Source organism: Panthera onca, chromosome C1, assembly GCF_046562875.1.
Source record: "Panthera onca isolate mPanOnc1 chromosome C1, mPanOnc1 haplotype 2, whole genome shotgun sequence".
Lineage (NCBI taxonomy): Eukaryota > Metazoa > Chordata > Mammalia > Carnivora > Felidae > Panthera > Panthera onca.
The window spans coordinates 72,830,107-72,849,076 of record NC_138346.1 but is presented as its reverse complement, the minus strand read 5'-3'; the positions used below and the strand labels follow the sequence as shown (position 1 = coordinate 72,849,076).

General features: G+C 32.8%; 1 protein-coding gene across 24 annotated transcripts in view; it reads right to left on the bottom strand.

Annotated features, from left to right (window-relative positions):
- BAZ2B (bromodomain adjacent to zinc finger domain 2B) overlaps nt 1-18,970 on the bottom strand; it is a 434,969-nt gene that overhangs the window by 51,811 nt on the left and 364,188 nt on the right. For 13 of the 24 annotated variants that reach the window (XM_078451217.2, XM_078451213.2, XM_078451224.2 and 10 more), the window contains 6 exons: nt 16,972-17,037; nt 14,478-14,543; nt 13,030-13,074; nt 12,754-12,786; nt 11,451-11,516; nt 1,410-1,550 (listed from right to left, as the gene is read on the bottom strand). In XM_078451217.2, the coding sequence (XP_078307343.1) occupies nt 1,410-1,550; nt 11,451-11,516; nt 12,754-12,786; nt 13,030-13,074; nt 14,478-14,543; nt 16,972-17,037 (417 nt within the window). The remainder of the gene's footprint in view (nt 1-1,409; nt 1,551-11,450; nt 11,517-12,753; nt 12,787-13,029; nt 13,075-14,477; nt 14,544-16,971; nt 17,038-18,970) is intronic. The other 11 variants (XM_078451220.2, XM_078451225.2, XM_078451231.2 and 8 more) reach the window with 2 other exon arrangements.

Here is an 18,970-nt window from a genome sequence, read left to right as displayed (position 1 = left end):
TGAGAGAGGGACACAGTGCTAGTGGAGGACAGGCAGAGAGAGAGGGAGGCACAGAATCCAAAGCAGGCTCCAGGCTCTGAGCTGTCAGCACAGGGGCCAAACTCATGAACCGTGAGATCATGACCTGAGCCAAAGTCGGTCACTTAACTGACTGAGGCACCCAGGTGCCCCACTTTAAGCACTTGAGAAGAGAGCCTGCACAAATCAAGAGACAATCATTATTTGTATATCAGATGACTATGGCATATAAGTAAATATAGATGCCACTGATCAAGTATAATAGTATTAAGATAATATTGTAGAGATGATATGCAGTATCGATACAATTCTCTAGAAATACCATCTTCTTAGCTATAGTCAAACAAAATGGATCTCTATTCATAAACATGTGAAATCATGCCTGATACCAAGATTATTTTGCTCTTTCCACATGTTTACTTATATATGTTTACTTTATTATATATATATGAATATATCATAGCCACATTACATGTCTGTGAAGCATGATAGAGGAGAAAACACATATGAGGTATTTTGGCTGGATATACTTCCTGGCTTTCAGTGTAATAAACAGTATGAACTCTGGAATTGAACAAACTAGAGACTGAATCCAAGTTGCCATTTATTAGCAAGTTTGATCTTGGGCAAGTTCCTTAACCTCTTTGTGTCTCAGTTTTCCCATCTGTAAATGGGCATAATAAATACCAGTTCCACAGGACTATGGTGAGGATTAAATAGAGAATTTATTTAAAGCACTTAGCACACTGCCTGACATGTAGCAAACATACTCAAAAGTTAGCTATAATTACTAAAGCATTGAAGGAGATTATAGATTATAAACCTTAGTTTATGTAAATATCTATAGGGGCGTGGTGAGGAGTTAGAGATTTCTGTACCTAACTGCCTGGAAAGAATCAAATGACACATAGAAATCCTATCTACTTCTATAATTCATCTTTACAGATTTCTTCAGTATTTCTACTTAAATTTAAAAAGGTTTAGGGGTGCCCAGGTGACTTGGTGGGTTAAGTGTCCAATTCTTGGTTTGGGATCAGGTCATGATCTCGTGGTTTGTGAGTTCAAGCCCACCTCAGGGATTCTCTCTTTCCCTCTCTCTGCCCCTCCCTGGTGCATGCTCTCTTTCTCTCTCTCAAAATACATAAACCTACAAAAATAAAAATAAAAAGATTTACAGTGCTCCATTTACGTACTAAGAAGTACCATTATTAGCATAGGAGCTCTAGAGAGGTTTATTGGTGGCCATCCAGGAAACACAGATTGACCTAGACATGGAAATCTACGGCTCTGGTTAAAAACAAAAGGCTTTCATAATGGCAACTCTGGCAAAGGAATCAGGTGGGATACAGAAAAATTAAATTTATTAATGAAATGGTTACATAATAAATTACCTTTTGGTCTGCTAAGCACATGTCTTCATTAGGCTTCTTTAGTTCCTTTGCCATTTCTAATTCTAATCTTCGTTGCTCCAGTTTACGCTCTTTATTTAATCTTTTCTCATCACGTTTTTCTTGTTTCAACCGTTCTTTTTCCTTGAAAATAAAACCATGTCCAAAAGTCTCTTTAATCACTGGATGTGTCTGAAAAATCTCCAGTTAACATTTAAAAAGTTAACAAAGTGTTATTATTTCCACAAACAGAATTCCCCTAAGAGGTTTAGGAATAGACTTTGAACTACATAGAAACAATGACTTATTTTGCTTTTTAGTGTTTTCACCCTTTGAATTTCAAATAGTCTTATGACTATGTGTGTGTGTGTGTGTGTTTATATTATCGATACTAGTTTAACTCAGATTATTCCATTATTCAGAATTTATTCAATCCTTCCCCAGGTTACAATAAGAGAATGAAATACTTATTAATAAGAGCAGATATATAAAATGCACATGGCTAAATAAACATAAAATACGGTTAGTTAGTATTAATACAAGTTTTTGTGTAGCTCTAGGAAGCAAGGGAGGATTTACAGCATGAAAGCAGAAGCAACATGCTTGAATTGCAAAAGCAGTTCTTTCAAAGTGCATTAGCTAGTCTTAAGATAGCACCTGTAACAAAATCAAAATATTATTTGCCACTATAAACAACACTTAAGGGAATGTAAAATGGATTCTGAAGGCAATTCCAAAAGCATTCAAAAAATATTTTCAGTAATGACAATAATATGGAAATAACTGTCCTGTCTCCCTGTTGTAGGAGATGACACTCTGCTGGAAGAAGAAGTCACGATATTTTCTTTAATAGTATTAGTGTCATTATTTTATTGCCATGCCTCAAATACAATTCTTATTTAGAGGAGAAATAACAGTAGAATCATCAGGCGGTTCTAACCTACTACCTCACACATTTGACACATTAATGATGGGTTTACTTTTGTAAAGCCGGTCATGTCTCTTTCTTCATTAAAATCTTTCAATTTTGTTTTTAATTTTTAACAAAATAAAGTCCAACTCTTTACTTTTGAATTAAAACTCTTCTTTTTCAATCTTATCTCCCATTTTTGTAGTTTATGTGGATTTAGTCCAACTATTTGCTATTCCTGATGAACATCTTGTTTCCTTACCTCCTTATATTGGTGCGCTCCAATCAGCAAGGTCATTACTCCCACCTAGTGGATCTGAATCCTAGTTAAACACTACCACCTCTTCCCCATTATCAATTTATCTTAATTCTCATAGCCCAACCTATAATTTTAACATTGCACTTATTGCTTCTTATTCGATAGTGGCATTTTTGCCCATATTCTAGCTATCTCTGTTTCCATTATCATGGCTAAGACAGCACATTGAGTGCTATGCCACAAGGAATAGGGGTAGGTGGGGGACAGAGAGGACTGGAGAGGATATATTCCAGGCAGAGTAGAGAAAGCACAGTGTATCTGAGAAATTGCTAGTAGTTTCCAGGGTGGAGTGTAGGTTGCAGGTTGAACAGTTGCTGAGTATCATGATACAGAGCCAGAGGCTGGGTCATGAGAGCCTTTTTATATGATATGCTCACGTCACTGCTCATTTTTATACTGCCTCTAAATTTCTGGGTTACTGGTTCAAGCAGGCATTTGGAAGGAAAATGTTAAGGAAGCTACTCTGTGAGATTATTGACACCAAAAAAGCGCTACAACTAATCTTATTGATTATAACTGAAAGTTTCTGAGGGTCTAATGACATAAAATATACACAATTAACATGCAACATTCCCACAATGCAGTATAGATTTTTCAAATCAAATTATCATTGGTAGAACAATTTTTTCCCAGAGTTGGATTTTCAATTTATAAACACATGAAATGTTGCTCTAAGAATTTTTCCAGGGAAGGGAAAACTTTTTGGTCACTCAACAGAATAATGAATTACAACCACCAACAGAAAAAACAAATGTCCCATAGATTTCAAAGTGGCTGGTGCAAAATTTTCTACTATATAGGACTAACCCAGAATTCTAATCATTAAGAATCTTAATGATGTTCATAACAGTAATTACAAAACTAAAAATTGAGACTAAAATTCACTAAAAACTGTTGAAAATGGTCACCATTTCTTTTCAAAAAGAGAGAAAGGGCATGTGTGACACTAATGCTCTCTTTGTTGTGCCAACTTCACATTGGTGGCAATATGGGGGTATGTAACACTTCAATGATACATCAACAATGAGTTAGAGCGCATTTCATGTCATGAGGTAAATATGCCTGACATTCTTGAATACCAGTTTTAGCTAGTGATAGGCAGTATTTTTTCCAGTTAAAAGCATGGCTATAATATGGAATAGAGAGTAAAATGACATCAATTTTTGAGATAAAACAGAGCTTTCCAAGAAATCTTAGAAATTTGTAGGGCCTTTATTACTTAAAGACAGGTATCCATTCTTATCTTGAAGTATTAGGGATACTTCTCAGGAAACATGAAGTTTCTAAATGCAATGAATTTGGTGAATTTACTCACTAATTTATTTAATGAACCTTAACGAACTGTATAAGACTAATATAAATCCTGTGGTTCAGATACAAGATAACTTTCAAAGAACTAGAGCTTCTGGGTCCCCTCAACAATCAACTAATATTTAAAATGGTTTATAAAGACAGTCACGATCTAGTCCCACACAAGTTTTGGTCTCCTATGTCATGATTCCCAGTTCATTTCCCATGCTCTGGTTACATTGTGTGATACACCTGTGTTGAGAAGATAATGTAACCAGATTGAGGTATTGTTTGGAGGAGGAGGAGGAGGAGGAGGAGGAGGAGGAGGAGGAGGAGGAGGAGGAGGAGGAGGAGGAGGAAGAAAAAGGACAAGGAGGAGGACAGGGAGGAAGGGGAGAAGTAAAGAGAAGAGGAGGAGAAGGAGAAGAAGGAGAAAAACAAAGCCAAGGTAGGTGCATACATTTGGTGAAAACTAACTCCCTCTTTGCACCTTCCTCCTCTCTGCCCCACAGGTCATTTTGAGTTACAACACTGTACCTTTGTATACGCCATCTCCTCTGCCTGGAATATAGAACTTCTCTTCCTTAACACAGAAATAAAGCCTGTTTTTTATTCTCCTCATAACTACTTCAGGCATTTTAATATTTCTGTTTTGGGGGGCTCCCATATAACTTAGCATTTATTGCACTGTGTGACAATTACTTGTCTAAAGTTATCTTTTCCACTTTAGTGTAAGCTTCTAGAGGTCAGAGGAACAAACTTATTCACCTATTTCTTTATGGACCTATTCAGTTCCCAGGAGTACAATCTGCCAGACACTTCAAGGAAGTTTTTAATGATTTTATCTTTCTCCCTATCAAGCCTGTATGAGTTCAACTTTCCTCTCCCACTGGTCTCAATATTGTTCTTATTTCCATCTACAATAGTTGTCATATGTCTTTAACAGAAATATTCAGTGTGCCTTAGCAAATAAAAATTATTTAAACATTGATTAATTTGCTGAATGATTAATTCCACAAATGCCATATAAATAATGATGTTAACATTTGTACTAGTCATTAAACATATTCGATAGCCAATTTTTTCCTCTACTTTTTATATTTCATTCTGTGGACAAACATAATCGATGTCTTCTATTTTCAATTATACACAAAAGCAGATTTTAATACAAATTAATAATATTCTACTTATATTTGCAAATTTCAAAATATCTAAGACATATTTCCCACATCTACTCCAAAATTATTAATTTCTTAATTATTTTAATTGCATACATTATGATTGGATGTGCTTGCAAATACACCTTCCCCATATCAAAATTAAATAGATTTCTTATTATCTGATACTTTTTTCCAGAAACTAAAGTTTAAAGCGGGTGTGCTATTTTAGGCCAAATTTAAAGATGTTTAAACTTGTGTAGTATTCTCTCTTCTAGAACTGATATACTGTTTGAAAGAGCAATATTTACCAACTTTTCACCTAAGCCTTTTCATGATATAATATTATGTTTTGTTGCTATGTCAAATACTAGGATTTCACAATGGAACTTTCTGATTTTGCAAGGACATTTCACAACAAACCATTTGACCTAGCAGAGAAGACTTAATACACCTATCACAATATGAAAGGAATGGTAAAACGTATTTTATATTTTGGTTAGACTTTAGGGAAATAACTTAGATTGCCTACAAATGACTAAAAAATATAGCTCCTGACTATATTTTAGATTGACTGTCAATGATGATAAACATTAGTATGGTTTCTCTTAATTTTTTTTGGCCTTCATCCTCCTACCCCCTCTAGTTTTCTAGATGTAGAAATTCTTTTTTTTTTTTCTTTTAATGTCTATTTATTTTTGAGAGAGAGACAGTGTGAGCAGGGGAGGGGCAGAGAGAGAGGGAGACACAGAATCTGAAGCAGGCTCCAGGCACAGAACTCGATGAGGGGCCTGAACTCACAAGCTGTGAGATCTTGACCTGAGCCGAAGTCAGATGCTTAACTGACTAGCCAGGTGCCCCTAGACATAGAAATTCTTGAAGTAAATGAATTCTTGGAATATAAATAATGTATAATAAAATATTAATTTGTTCATCTTATAGTAATAGAATTTTCTGTATCAAAATATTACTGATATCTTAGTTAAGAAGTCCTTTAAATTTCATTTCAAAGTTGAAACACCTTTTCATAGCAAACGCATTAAATTTCGATTATCCTAAATAGCCCAAAATACATAGGGTGAAAATTTCAAAATCAGTTTTTTACTCACATAAAAAGATTACTTTCTGGACTCTCAAGGCATAAATGACAGTATTTACAGAAATCTGTAGCACAATAAATGTATGAAATAAATTTATTCTATTTTAGTATTATAGAAGTTTAAAAACCAAACAATGGATGTGGTAGAATGACCTGCTATTGTAAACTTTTACAACTTATCAGATTGCAAAATAGGACATTTTTAAGAAACCATGTTGCAAAGATGCCTATGTTTTTTGCATTTTACGATGCTACTGGGTCTCTTAGGTGTTTGTTCTGGGCATAATTGGGAGAATACATTTCTTTTGACAGCAACTTGCACTTAAGTTTCAAAGATATAAATATAATTTAAGAGACACAGGTTTACCTCAGGGTGCAGGAAGAATACAAGTATAAATAAGATTAATAATACAAGCCATTTATAGAAGACAGATATAAAGATTAAAAAGAATATTGTTTTATGGTAACATGGAATGTGAGTAGAACAATCAGGGTAATTTTTTTTTAAAGGGGACTAATTTACATTTAAAATATTATGAAAATTATGTTTAAGCAAATGAAAAACTTATGAATCATATGACTGAAGAGACTCTTACATTTTATACTTTAATAATAATTTTACTTTATATGTGTAATATAATGATATTTAAAAAGAATAAAACCTCCCAGTTATTGTATTTTCTCAAAATCCACCACAGTATTACATAAAAGTCTGTACTTACTTTAGATTATGTATCTATTGTATAGAATAGTTTCTGTTATACCAATGTCCCCTAAGTTAAAATCAAAATTGTTAATAATTCTTGAGTCAGATAATCAGATTTCAATATATCTAAAGTTGATAATAATTTCTCAAAAATTAAATTCGTTATATGACATTTAGTATTTTATTGTGCAGTTAACATAAAATCATTTCACATTTGTTTTTAGACTAATTAACTTTAAAATTAAAGTGCATTATAAGTACATTGTATAAGTACAATATACACTTATACCATATATTTACAATGTCTTCAACTGAAAAATGGGTTTGCTTAAACAAACCCACCTGCATATACAATTCTACTTTTTATTTTCATTTTTCACTAACTCATGATTAATATAAATATAGGATTATAAAAGAGTCTCATGACTTGAATCATGGGTGGGGAGGGGGTAGGGAGGGGTTATACATTGTTTTCTGCTTTTAAATTGTTTATTAGGTAACTTCTGAAACCTGAACTATTCTCTTCTATTTTATGGTTTTGTTTCTTAAAGTGCTGACACAGTCATTTTGTGATAGCTGTATGTTTAACAACCTTTTGTAGTTTATTGATCCTTGGAGGGAGACATACAAAAGACACTAATAATTACTACGGTTGATTATTCAGTTAATATGAGTAAATTATTTATAAATTTGTGACTGGTATAATGTGAAGTTTTAATAAATGAAACAGGAGATTTTGAGCTACTTTGTCACATTGCTTAAATCAACCTCTTTCTGGTACTTAGTAATAATGAAAGCAGATGGGTCTCATATGATACTTGAATTATACTAAGAAATAAGCCTTTTTCATTCATGAGACTATTCTTTCTTACATTTTCTTATAAAATATTTATAAACTGTGATGATATGCTCATGACCCTTTAAAATTAATAAGAGAGCAATAACAAGTAAGATAATTTACAGAAGTCTGAATATTCTTACTAATTGCAGATGTATATAAAGGAAAATCTATAGAAATTGGGATTACTTTAGTAAAAATTTATTGAGTTAATACTAAATCTAAAAGTAAGATCATTGTAGTGTACACAGAGAAACATAAAAGTGATGTTTGTGTTACCTTCTTACTTTGATGGATATAGGGAATTTCTTGGAATAATTTCAGATGTTATAGATTTTTAACTAACAAGGTGAAAGTAATTCATTTTTTTAACCTCAAGTCTTTAAACATTAATCATAGCATTTGCAATTTTGTTTATCCTCTATATTTTTATTTCTTCACAATAATTAAATGTTAAATGTAATAATTAAATGTTAGAATCAAGGGTTACATATTGGCCAGTTCAGAATTTTTTTTTAATATTTCCTTAAATTTTATTTATTTATTTATTTATTTATTTATTTATTTATTTATTTATATTTTTATTTTAGACAGATTACAAGCAGGGGAGAGGGGCAGAGAGAGAGAGAGAGAGAGAGAGCGAGAGCGAGAGAGAGAGAGAGACAGAGAGACACAGTCTTAAGCAGGCTCCTTGCTTGCACAAAGCCCAAGGCAGGCTCGATCCCATGACCCTGGGATTGTGACCTGAGCTAAAATCAAGAGTTGGACGCTCACTTGATAGAGCCATCAAGATGCCCTCCAGTTGAGAATTTTTAGTTGGCCCTGCCTAGGTATCATATGACTTTAACGTTGTAAAAAGTTTGTTCTTTTAATAGTTAAAAATGGAAAAAAATATATAGGTAATAGGAGACAGAATATGAAGCCAAGATATGACCATTATTGGCATTAAAGTTACATCTTTTGCATGTTGAGTAATAATAAGGAAATGGACAAGTGCCTATAGGAATATTTTGTTAATATTCACTGAGGTGGCAAGTTCTTGTAAAGATGTGACAAAGATTTGGATTGCCAGTAAAAACATATGCCTAGTTAATGCTTAACTGTTAACACTGTAAAGTTTTATCTCTCTGATATGCTAAAAAAAAATCATTAATATTTATTTTGTTTTTCCTGCAGTATCTAATCTAATGCTGTCCACAAAATAATAGTTTAAGAAATTCAAAAAAATATTTAGTTGATCGCAGATCTATAGGTACCATTCAGTAGAGGAACAAATCAGAATAAGTGGTAAAATTATCTAGTTTTGTTCACAAGTCTATAGTTATCAGAGGATAACAACATTTTTAAAAAATTTTTCTAATGTTTATTTATTTTTGAGAGAGAGAGAGAGACAGAGACAGAGCATGAGAGGTGGAGGGGCAGAGAGAGGAGACAGAATCTGAAGCAGGCTCCAGGTTCTGAGCTGTCAGCACAGAGCCTGATGTGGGGCTCAAAGTCAGAGTGCAAGATCATGACCTGAGCCAAAGTCAGAGGCTTAACTGAGTGAGCCATCCAGGAGCCCCAGGATAACAACATTTTAGGAGCTCAGTTTTACCTATGGGATTCTCTCATATATTCCAATAAAGGACTATTTGTGATATATGTTATTCTATTGCTATTTTAAATAATGGTTCTTTGGATGTTTAGCTTTAAGAAGGAAAATCACCTAGAGTAAAATAAAAGATTTTACTGTTATTACATAAAGAGAATTATACTGACAGAAAACATAATAATGTATTCATTCTTTAATGATTTTTTTATCATCAATTTGTTTTCTTTAACTGCTACTTTCATTTTTATTTCATTCATTCATTCATTCAACTATAATTTTCTAAGCTCCAAACATATACAAATATATACAGTGGCAGACAAGACAGACAAGATTCCTGTCCTCACAGATCTTACCCTCCTGGGAGGAAACAGACCATAAACAAGTGCAAAATAAGTAAGATGATGGAACGGAGGTCCAGAAAGGGGGTATAAAAAAGGCAACATTAGGTGTTCCAGAAAGGCCTCTTTGACAAGTTAACATTTGATCTATAACTAAACAGCAAATAAGGAAGGCCTGGGTGGCTCAGTCAGTTGAGCGTCTGACTTCGGCTCAGGTCATGAGAACTTAGGCTCAGGTCATGATCTCACAGTTCGTGGGTTCGAGCCCCACATCAGGCTCTGTGCTGACCGCTTGCTCAGAGCCTGGAGCCTGCTTCAGATTCTGTGTCTCCTCTCTCTGCCCCTCCCCCACTCATGCTTTGTCTCACTCTGTTTCTCAAAAATAAACAAATGTAAATTAAAAATAAATAAATAAATAAACAGCAAATAAGAACCACTCGAATATTTGGTGCAAGAACAGCAATGGTAAAAACCCTTTGTCTAGAATAATAAAAAACAAAAATGATTGAAATACAGTACTTAAGAGACAAACTGTATGAGGTAAAGTTGGAATGAGAGGTCAGAACATGTGGGACTGCTATGTCATGGTGAGGAATTTGGACTTTATTACAATGGCAATGAGAAGCCACTGGAGAGTGTTAAGATGTAACCTGGTTTCCTTTCTGAAAAGATCACTCTGGCTGCTCTGTAGAGAATACATTAGAGAGTACTGAGGAAACCAAGAATGAAAACAAGGGAAGGCAGGTTTCGTGCATTATTGTGCTTTATATTAGTACTTTATATTTATAAAGTAATATATATTATTCTTGGTATATTATTCTTGGCATGTTGCCTCTCTATATTAGAAATCTATAATGATAGTTTAAGCCAGAGCTGAGGACAAAATACTGAAATACAGGCATCTCAACTTCTAGATCAAACAGTGTCATTTTAATTAATTGTCATTTATTAAATGCTTATCTCACTCGATAATCTTATAATCCTAGGAGGTAGGTATCATTATCTCAATTTTAAAGAATAGCCTCAAGAGGTAAAGCAAGTTGGTTCAGAGTTGGCATGGGAAATCTGAGTCTCTCATACTCCAAAGCCCTGGATACAGTGGCCATACCTTTATTTAACTACTTTAATATACAATGCATTCCTTTGTAATATATATTTTAACCTTTAACTGATTTCTATTATGTTTAAATAAGCTCATCTTGACTTATTTCAATACTTTTCTTATTCTGAATTGTCTGTTAAACGTCTATTTTAAGGAAAGTACTTGGGGGCACCTGGCTGGTTCAGTCAGAGGAGCATGTGACTCTTGATCCTGGGGTCATGAGTTCGAGCCCCACCATGGTTGTAGAGATTACTTAAATAAATAAACCTTTAAAAAAATAAGGAAAGTTTAGGTCCAATTTTACACATAGAAGAGTAAAGAATAATTCTGAAAGCAGAAGTCCACGGTTGATCTGACTAGGGTTTGCGTTAGGACTTGTTTAGGCATGCTGTAATATTAATTTTGTGAAACTCTAGTTACAGTATTAAATAACTACTTTTATCCAAACGAATGCCGGTCACTACATTAAAAAAAGATAATTAAAATCTCAGCCGAGGAAATGAACACATACATCGGAATCCTGCCTACGTTCTTTCACGTTCTAACAGTTATTATTTAACATTTGGTTTGCTTATGAAAGCCATTAAATCGCGACAAACCTATGTCCTGAAAAACTCACATTTAGAAAGACCATTACTTTAGGAAAAAATAGGTTTTATTCTTAGATAATATTTTTCTAGAAACATGAACTTACTTCTGCTTTTTTACGAGCTTCCATAGCTTTCATAAGCATCATATGTTGTCGTCTTCTCTCTCGTTCCTATTAGGCCAGAAAAAATTAGGAAAATAACTCTAGTTAATGGTTTGATTTTGAAATGGAAAAACAAAACAAAACAAAACAAAACTCAGTATAGCATGTTTAGCATTTATAGACAAGTCACAGTAAATACTAAATATAAGACAAGAATGGCCAGTCTGTGCATGTTTTAGTTCAGGTTTAGAAAGCAAATACAAGAACAATCAAAAGCAAAAAGGTAAAGCAATGAACATGGAGACAGTGTAAACAGAAGCATACAAGATTTACTTATGGTCAGTTGTGATGCTCCTTCAAAAGCTGGCAGAACAAAAAGCATAATGGTTGGCTGGAACAGGTCAGTTACCTTACATCTGCTATTAGAAAAGCCACAAATATGTACTAGAGGCCAATTAAACTAAGGTTGTATTGTTCTTAAATTTTTAGATCAGGCAGAAATTTATAATCACTTTCACTTCATGGTTTTAGAATTAGTTATTTTTATTTCAAGTACGCTATCATTTTGTAAATTCAATAAGCCACCGACAAATTAGAAAGAGTTTTTTAAAGCTTTTATACCAATTTAGTTAAACTAGTCGTGGTTCATATACAAGCACCAATGAAATGGGGTATTCCTGGTTACTGATGTCTGCCACCTGATGCGCTAGGTAAGACCATAAAAGCTGCACCATGGGCTAATAAATGGAATCTAAAAGGCACAGTATGAAAACAAGGTAAGCACTAGTTTTGTTTGATAATCTCATTTTATTTTAAAATAAAAAATCAGATAGTTATATATCTAATCATTTCTTTTTGTTTAAAAGTATTTGGTCCCCCCAAAGGGATGTTTCTAAAATTATTTCTAAAATTTGTCTATCAAACCAGAATATATTTCATATTCTCTCATCAACCTAACTCAAAATTCCCATTGTATTCAATGGCAGTTTTGCATCTAGAATTGATGGGAGAATATGGGTCATTATCACATCTAATTGTATAGTGATCCAACTTTCATTGTGACATCAGTAATGTAAATTTTTAGACAGCAGCCTTATATAAGGCTTGCACAAATCAATTAAAAATCCTGGAGATGTATCATACTTCTTTATAGACAGACAAGCAGATGTATGCAATGCACTGTGCTGTAAAGCCATGCAGCAGTATGTAATATGACAGCAGCCAGTGCTACACTTTATGCATTGCTATGACAACCATATCACAACCAAATCACAATGCGGTGTTAGATGTACAAAAATAAACATACCCATACCATATCTAGTCTATGCCTCTCCAACTCCTGGTAGAAAGAGTTGGCACAACATTATGAAACAGAAATCACAGAGTCATGAAACCAATTTTTAACCCCCCAAAAGACACCAATACCAAAGCAAGGCAATAAACTGTAAGATGAAGGAAAAACTTAAGCAGGAATTAAATTGGAAATTTTTAAGAAAATATTTTGAAGATTGTCCCCAAATCAGATTTAAGAAAAATCATAAAATGTACATTTTGACAATTGCATAACTGTATGTATACAGACCTGATGCTTCAGAAGAACGGCTTGTTGTCTTCTCATTTCTTTTTCCTTAAAAATAAGAAACTTTTAATATGCAATTTTTAGGGAAGATTTAGAACACAGTACAAATATTAAAAGTTTCTCTTCTGAGGTTCTATAGTCCTCCCTTAGGTCAAACCATATGAAATTGCAAATATTTAATCATTTTTTACTTATGTGGTGGCAATTTCATATGGTTCTACATAATACAGAAAGATTATATGACAAGCAAGGATATTATTATTAGCAAGGATATTATTCAGTAGCCATTTAAACTTAAAATACAATAACCTAATAGCACATTTCAATAGCATATTCACTGAACTGATTAGCTAGATGGTCAGATCATATAAGATACAACTGGCACGTGGACTTTTAAAATTACTTTAATACATTATGTAGTGCAACCTTCAAATCCAGCTGATTAGAACTCTGTCCATTCGGAACATAAATTCCCAAATATACTCTATAATTAAAAGCATCTATATCATTTCTATACACTATCTATTTATGAAAGTAACAAGAGACTAAGAGATCAGTTTCAGATTTTCATGCTCAGCTATAATGCAGGGCACTACCCCAAGGGGGTCAGGCTTAATGCAAACATTCTATGAATATCATCAATTTAAATATTCTTATAAAGGTAAAAATCTACATGATATTAATATCTTTTTTCTAAAGAAAAAAGTAACAGAGTCCATGTAGAAAAGGTAACAAATAGTTCCCTGGCTTTATAAGATATAATTGTGTCTGCTCCTGGAACCAGTAGGGCCTCATTTCACTCAGCAGTCCTTTCAGTAATCAATTATGAGAAAAAGTGGAAGGTGAGGGGTGGAATGTGTATGTTTGTATGTGTGTCTTGGGGAGGGTTGCGGGGGGCGGCGTTCAACTCTCTAATGCTTCACACAGAAAGTCAAAACCAAAACATTATAGTAATTAACAATGGCTAATTTTATTATTGGTAAGTAACAGTTGCTAAAATTAGATTTTTATTTCTGTAGGCTTCTCACTTTTTAATAGTTAAAATAGTTGCTGGATATTAACCAAGATAAACTTGTAATCTAAGTAGAGAATCAGATTTGGAACACAATTTAAAACATAAACATCAACAACACAAAATAGCTTTGGGAAGATCATTCTGATTCAGCAAAACTATATACAGGTATTATGTAATAGTTTGCATTTCTGATTTGATGTTTGCTACTTAAGTAAGAGCTCAAAGCATCACATAAAACCTGTATAAGGAAATAAAAAAACATACATACAATATACATACAATAAAACCACACATTATACACATATTGTATCTGTGCTAAACATTTTAAAATAATTATTTTGAGGAGAGCTATTATTTTTGTATAATTAATACTGGTGTAATAGCGTATAGTTTTTATTTTTGAAAAATAAAAACTCTGGTTCTCATCTAAACTAACCTTTATTCGTTTTTCGGCCTCCAATAATTTGGCATTTGCTGCTTCTTCCTTCTTTTTCTTTTTAGCCTGTGCATGCAAAACAGGTCTCAAAGTCATGCAACAGCACCACTACAACTTGAAAATAATCTCAGACTTAAAAATGGAGTTACATGCCTCACAGGTACAAAACAATATGTAACATATATGTAGACAATTACATACCCCCCCACCAGTTAACATTACATTTAACATACTAATCTCATTTTTAATGTATAATTAGCATTAAGATATACAAAAAGTTTTAAAATGTATAAAAGTATGTCAGCTTTCCCTCTTCAAACTCTGTTAAAAGTCTGAAATAACTAAGCATTGATGTTATTTTAACTTAACACTTAAACACAGAAAAAACCATTTTGTGGCATGTATTGTCTTTTTTATAGTTTTTAAAAGTAAAACATGATTGCTGTAGAAAGTTTAGAAAATGGGGTGGATTTTAAATGATAAAAAAGTTAATGAATAAATCAGTAACATAAAAATGCACATGTCCGTCCACTTTATTTGAAATTTCTTCAACACTTGAAATGAGATAAATCTGTTCCTCAGATGATTTAAATGACACATTAAATCTCATTTTCCCTAGCTGTGCAATGTGGTTAATTAAAGGTTTTTTTTTTTAAATAGGATGGAAACATATTTCATGAAGCATATTTTGATTATTAAGATTGTGCCATCAAATTTGAGCTTCACAATCTTAAAGTCTTTAACTATCTTGTAGTTTTATAACTATCCAGTAGTTATTATCAGTTTACTTTAAGATAAGCATATTTACTATTTGGGAGGTTTTATTTATTTATTTATTTTTTTAACAATTAATATTTTACTGGCATTTTTAGTTTTGTAACACCTTTATATGCCTTGGTTTTCTCTTACACCTTCTGCATTGGTCTTTTTTTTTTTTTTTTATTTTTTAATATATGAAATTTACTGTCAAATTGGTTTCCATACAACACCCAGTGCTCATCCCAAAAGGTGCCCTCCTCAATACCCATCACCCACCCTGCCCTCCCTCCCACCCCCCATCAACCCTCAGTTTGTTCTCAGTTTTTAACAGTCTCTTATGCTTTGGCTCTCTCCCACTCTAGCCTCTTTTTTTTTTTTTTTTTTTTTTCCTTCCCCTCCCCCATGGGTTTCTGTTATGTTTCTCAGGATCCACATAAGAGTGAAACCATATGGTATCTGTCTTTCTCTGTATGGCTTATTTCACTTAGCATCACACTCTCCAGTTCCATCCATGTTGCTACAAAAGGCCATATTTCATTTTTTCTCATTGCCACGTAGTATTCCATTGTGTATATAAACCACAATTTCTTTATCCATTCATCAGTTGATGGACATTTAGGCTCTTTCCATAATTTGGCTATTGTTGAGAGTGCCGCTATAAACATTGGGGTACAGGTGCCCCTATGCATCAGTACTCCTGTATCCCTTGGGTAAATTCCTAGCAGTGCTATTGCTGGGTCATAGGGTAGGTCTATTTTTAATTTTCTGAGGAACCTCCACACTGCTTTCCAGAGCGGCTGCACCAATTTGCATTCACTATTTGGGAGGTTTTAAAATTAATTTGAAGGCAGTAAGGAAATATCTGTATATTTCTGGATGGAAAAAAACAAACAGAAAACCTCAATTATCTGGGGTCCTCAGAATTGTTTTACATAGCAATAGTTTTCTGAATAGCTGAGAGGTTATAATAATTTTAAACATTAAAAGTTTATTTTTACAATTATGGATGAAAATAATTTTGAGACCTATGCCTGTTTAGACATAGTACCACTAAACATAATTTAGCTTTTTCTTGATGACTCAGGACAATTGTTCTGAACATCAGTTATTATACTACACAGTTCAATAGAGTAATGTATTTTGGCCACTAAGGTGTTGAAAATTGCTTGCTATTCAACTAAAAATTACATGCTGTTGCTAGGTTTTTGAATTCCTATATATGCGGGTTGGAGTTTTGCTGCATTTTTCCCTTGCTGTCTTTTGGCTATTACTTCTGCTGTTGCCAACATATGTCTTTAGCCCTATTCCAGTAGCTTCAGGGGAAGGATATATTAGAAACCAGAAAATCAAGCTAGTTAAACTGTTTCTACATTTAAAATTTACCTTTACTTTTGTAATGTTTTATTTCTAAATTAAAAATAAATATCTAACTATATGTCCTAATGAGTTTTCTAAAAGTAAAGAATATGAATTTTAGCACATGAACTTTATGACAACTATATTGTCTGCTCAGAGGTTTCCTCTTTATTTTGTCTTATTTTCTAGGTTTTTATTAGACTAATTAGGATTAGATTAGCTTGCTACTTAAATAAGGTTTAGATAAGATCTTACTCTGCGTTACTTTTAAAGAGAATTTCTGATGAATGTATTAATTTGTATGAGTGAGAGACTATGTGGGTAAAATTTTTATTTTTGCAAACTTTAAGATATATTATATCAAATTTAAGAGCTCTACCTCTAGAATTTGCTGGGCTCGAAGTTCTTTTTCCATTCTGATTTGTTGTATTCTTTTAATTTTTTCCTGTAGAAAAAGTTATGATAATTTAAGACAATAAATATGTAGATGAACACATTTAAGCGGAATGAAATTAATTTAAGGTAAGTACACATTTACCAAAGGTTGCCCATGCTGGATCTAAAACTTAATGATTTAAGCGGAATGAAATTAATTTAAGGTAAGTACACATTTACCAAAGGTTGCCCATGCTGGATCTAAAACTTAATGATTTAGCTTAGCATCATATATATATATATATATATATATATATATATATATATATATATATATATATATTCATGTCTTACTTAATAGGATTTTACAAAATTTCTCAAAACAATTTATAAAATACAAATTCTAACTAAGTATATAGAAGCCAGGTAAACCAAGGTAATTAAACTCATTTAGCCTGTTTGCAAGCATAAGTAATACCTACTTTGAAATAAATATAGGTCAGAATGATCAGAAAAAATAATACATCAGGAATCAGAAAACTTAAAGCTAGTTCTGAGTTACTGTCATTCATTACATGATCTTGAACATATAACTACTCTTGTATAAAACAGGGAGAAGTGCTTACCCTTTACTCACTATGTCATGACAAAATTACGATTCTTAAAAAAGTGTATAGTGTTATACAATTGTAATAGATTAACAACTTTTTCCATACCATAATTTCTTATTTCACATAGTGAATAACATAACATCACATTACAATAAGCTAAATTCAGCAGTAATCTAACATTATTTTAAAATGGGTCAACTACAATTTAACATTGTAAGGAATAATTCACACAACATACTAGGTATTCACATTGTCTAAATTTAATGTTCTAGTTATTGTTTTAGAATTCAGTGATCATGTAAATTTTGATAAGAATTTTATAGCTGATTTAAAAATGATGCCATATGCTATAAGCACATTGTTAACAATTTCATGTTCATAAATCTCTTTGAAATTCCCAAATTGGCACTGATAAGAATACGTAGTTTTAAAAAACCCCAAAAAAAAACAAAAAAAAACCCCCACCAACCCCAACTGTACTGCTTGCAAATTGCACTGTTCCTAGGATTTCTAGAACCAACCCATTTTACACTGCTTTCTATTACAATACCTACTCCTATCTCCGGATGCTAGTGTATCTTTTGAAGCTATGCTTTAACATGTTGTTTTTTTATTAAATTTCTTTTCTTTTTTAAAAAATTTTATTTAATTTATTTTTTTAACTTATGTCCAAGTTAGCATAGTGCAACAATGATTTCAGGAGTAGATTCCTTAATGCACCTTACCCATTTAGCCCATCCCCCCTCCCACAACCCCTCCAGTAACCCTCAGTTTGTTCTCCATATTTATGAGTCTCTTCTGTTTTGTCCCCTTCCCTGTTTTTATATTATTTTTGTTACCCTTCCCTTATGTTCACCTGTTTTGTCTCTTAAACCCCGCATATGAGTTTTTGTCTTTCTCTAATTTCGCTTAGCATAATACCCTCTAGTTCCATCCACATAGTTGTGAATGGCTGCTTTAACATGTTTTTAAACTTACTGCTGTTTTTCCTCATACTAATGTTATTGATTCCCTGCAGGGCTCTCTACTGCAGGAAAAGGAGATTTCTGAAATTACTGTTCTGATTTTAGAAGACTGATCACATTCCATAATTTTGTTTTTGGTGATCCTACTTGGTATTGAATATTAATTATAGCTTGCCAAACATAAAAACCCAAGAGTATCTTTTATTTCATTCCAGTCTTAGAGAAGGCTGTACTTGATCCACACTTGATATATTTATTTAGTTTAGAACTTGAGACCCAAGTAAAGCACACTTGTGATTTAATTTTCGTGCTCTTGTTAATCATAAGGTTATAAAATGGTATATTCTCAAGTCAGCAAAAGTGATTTATTATTTTCTTAGGCACAGAGATAGGTATGGAATTTTGGGCTTAAGTTCAACTCAGAGCT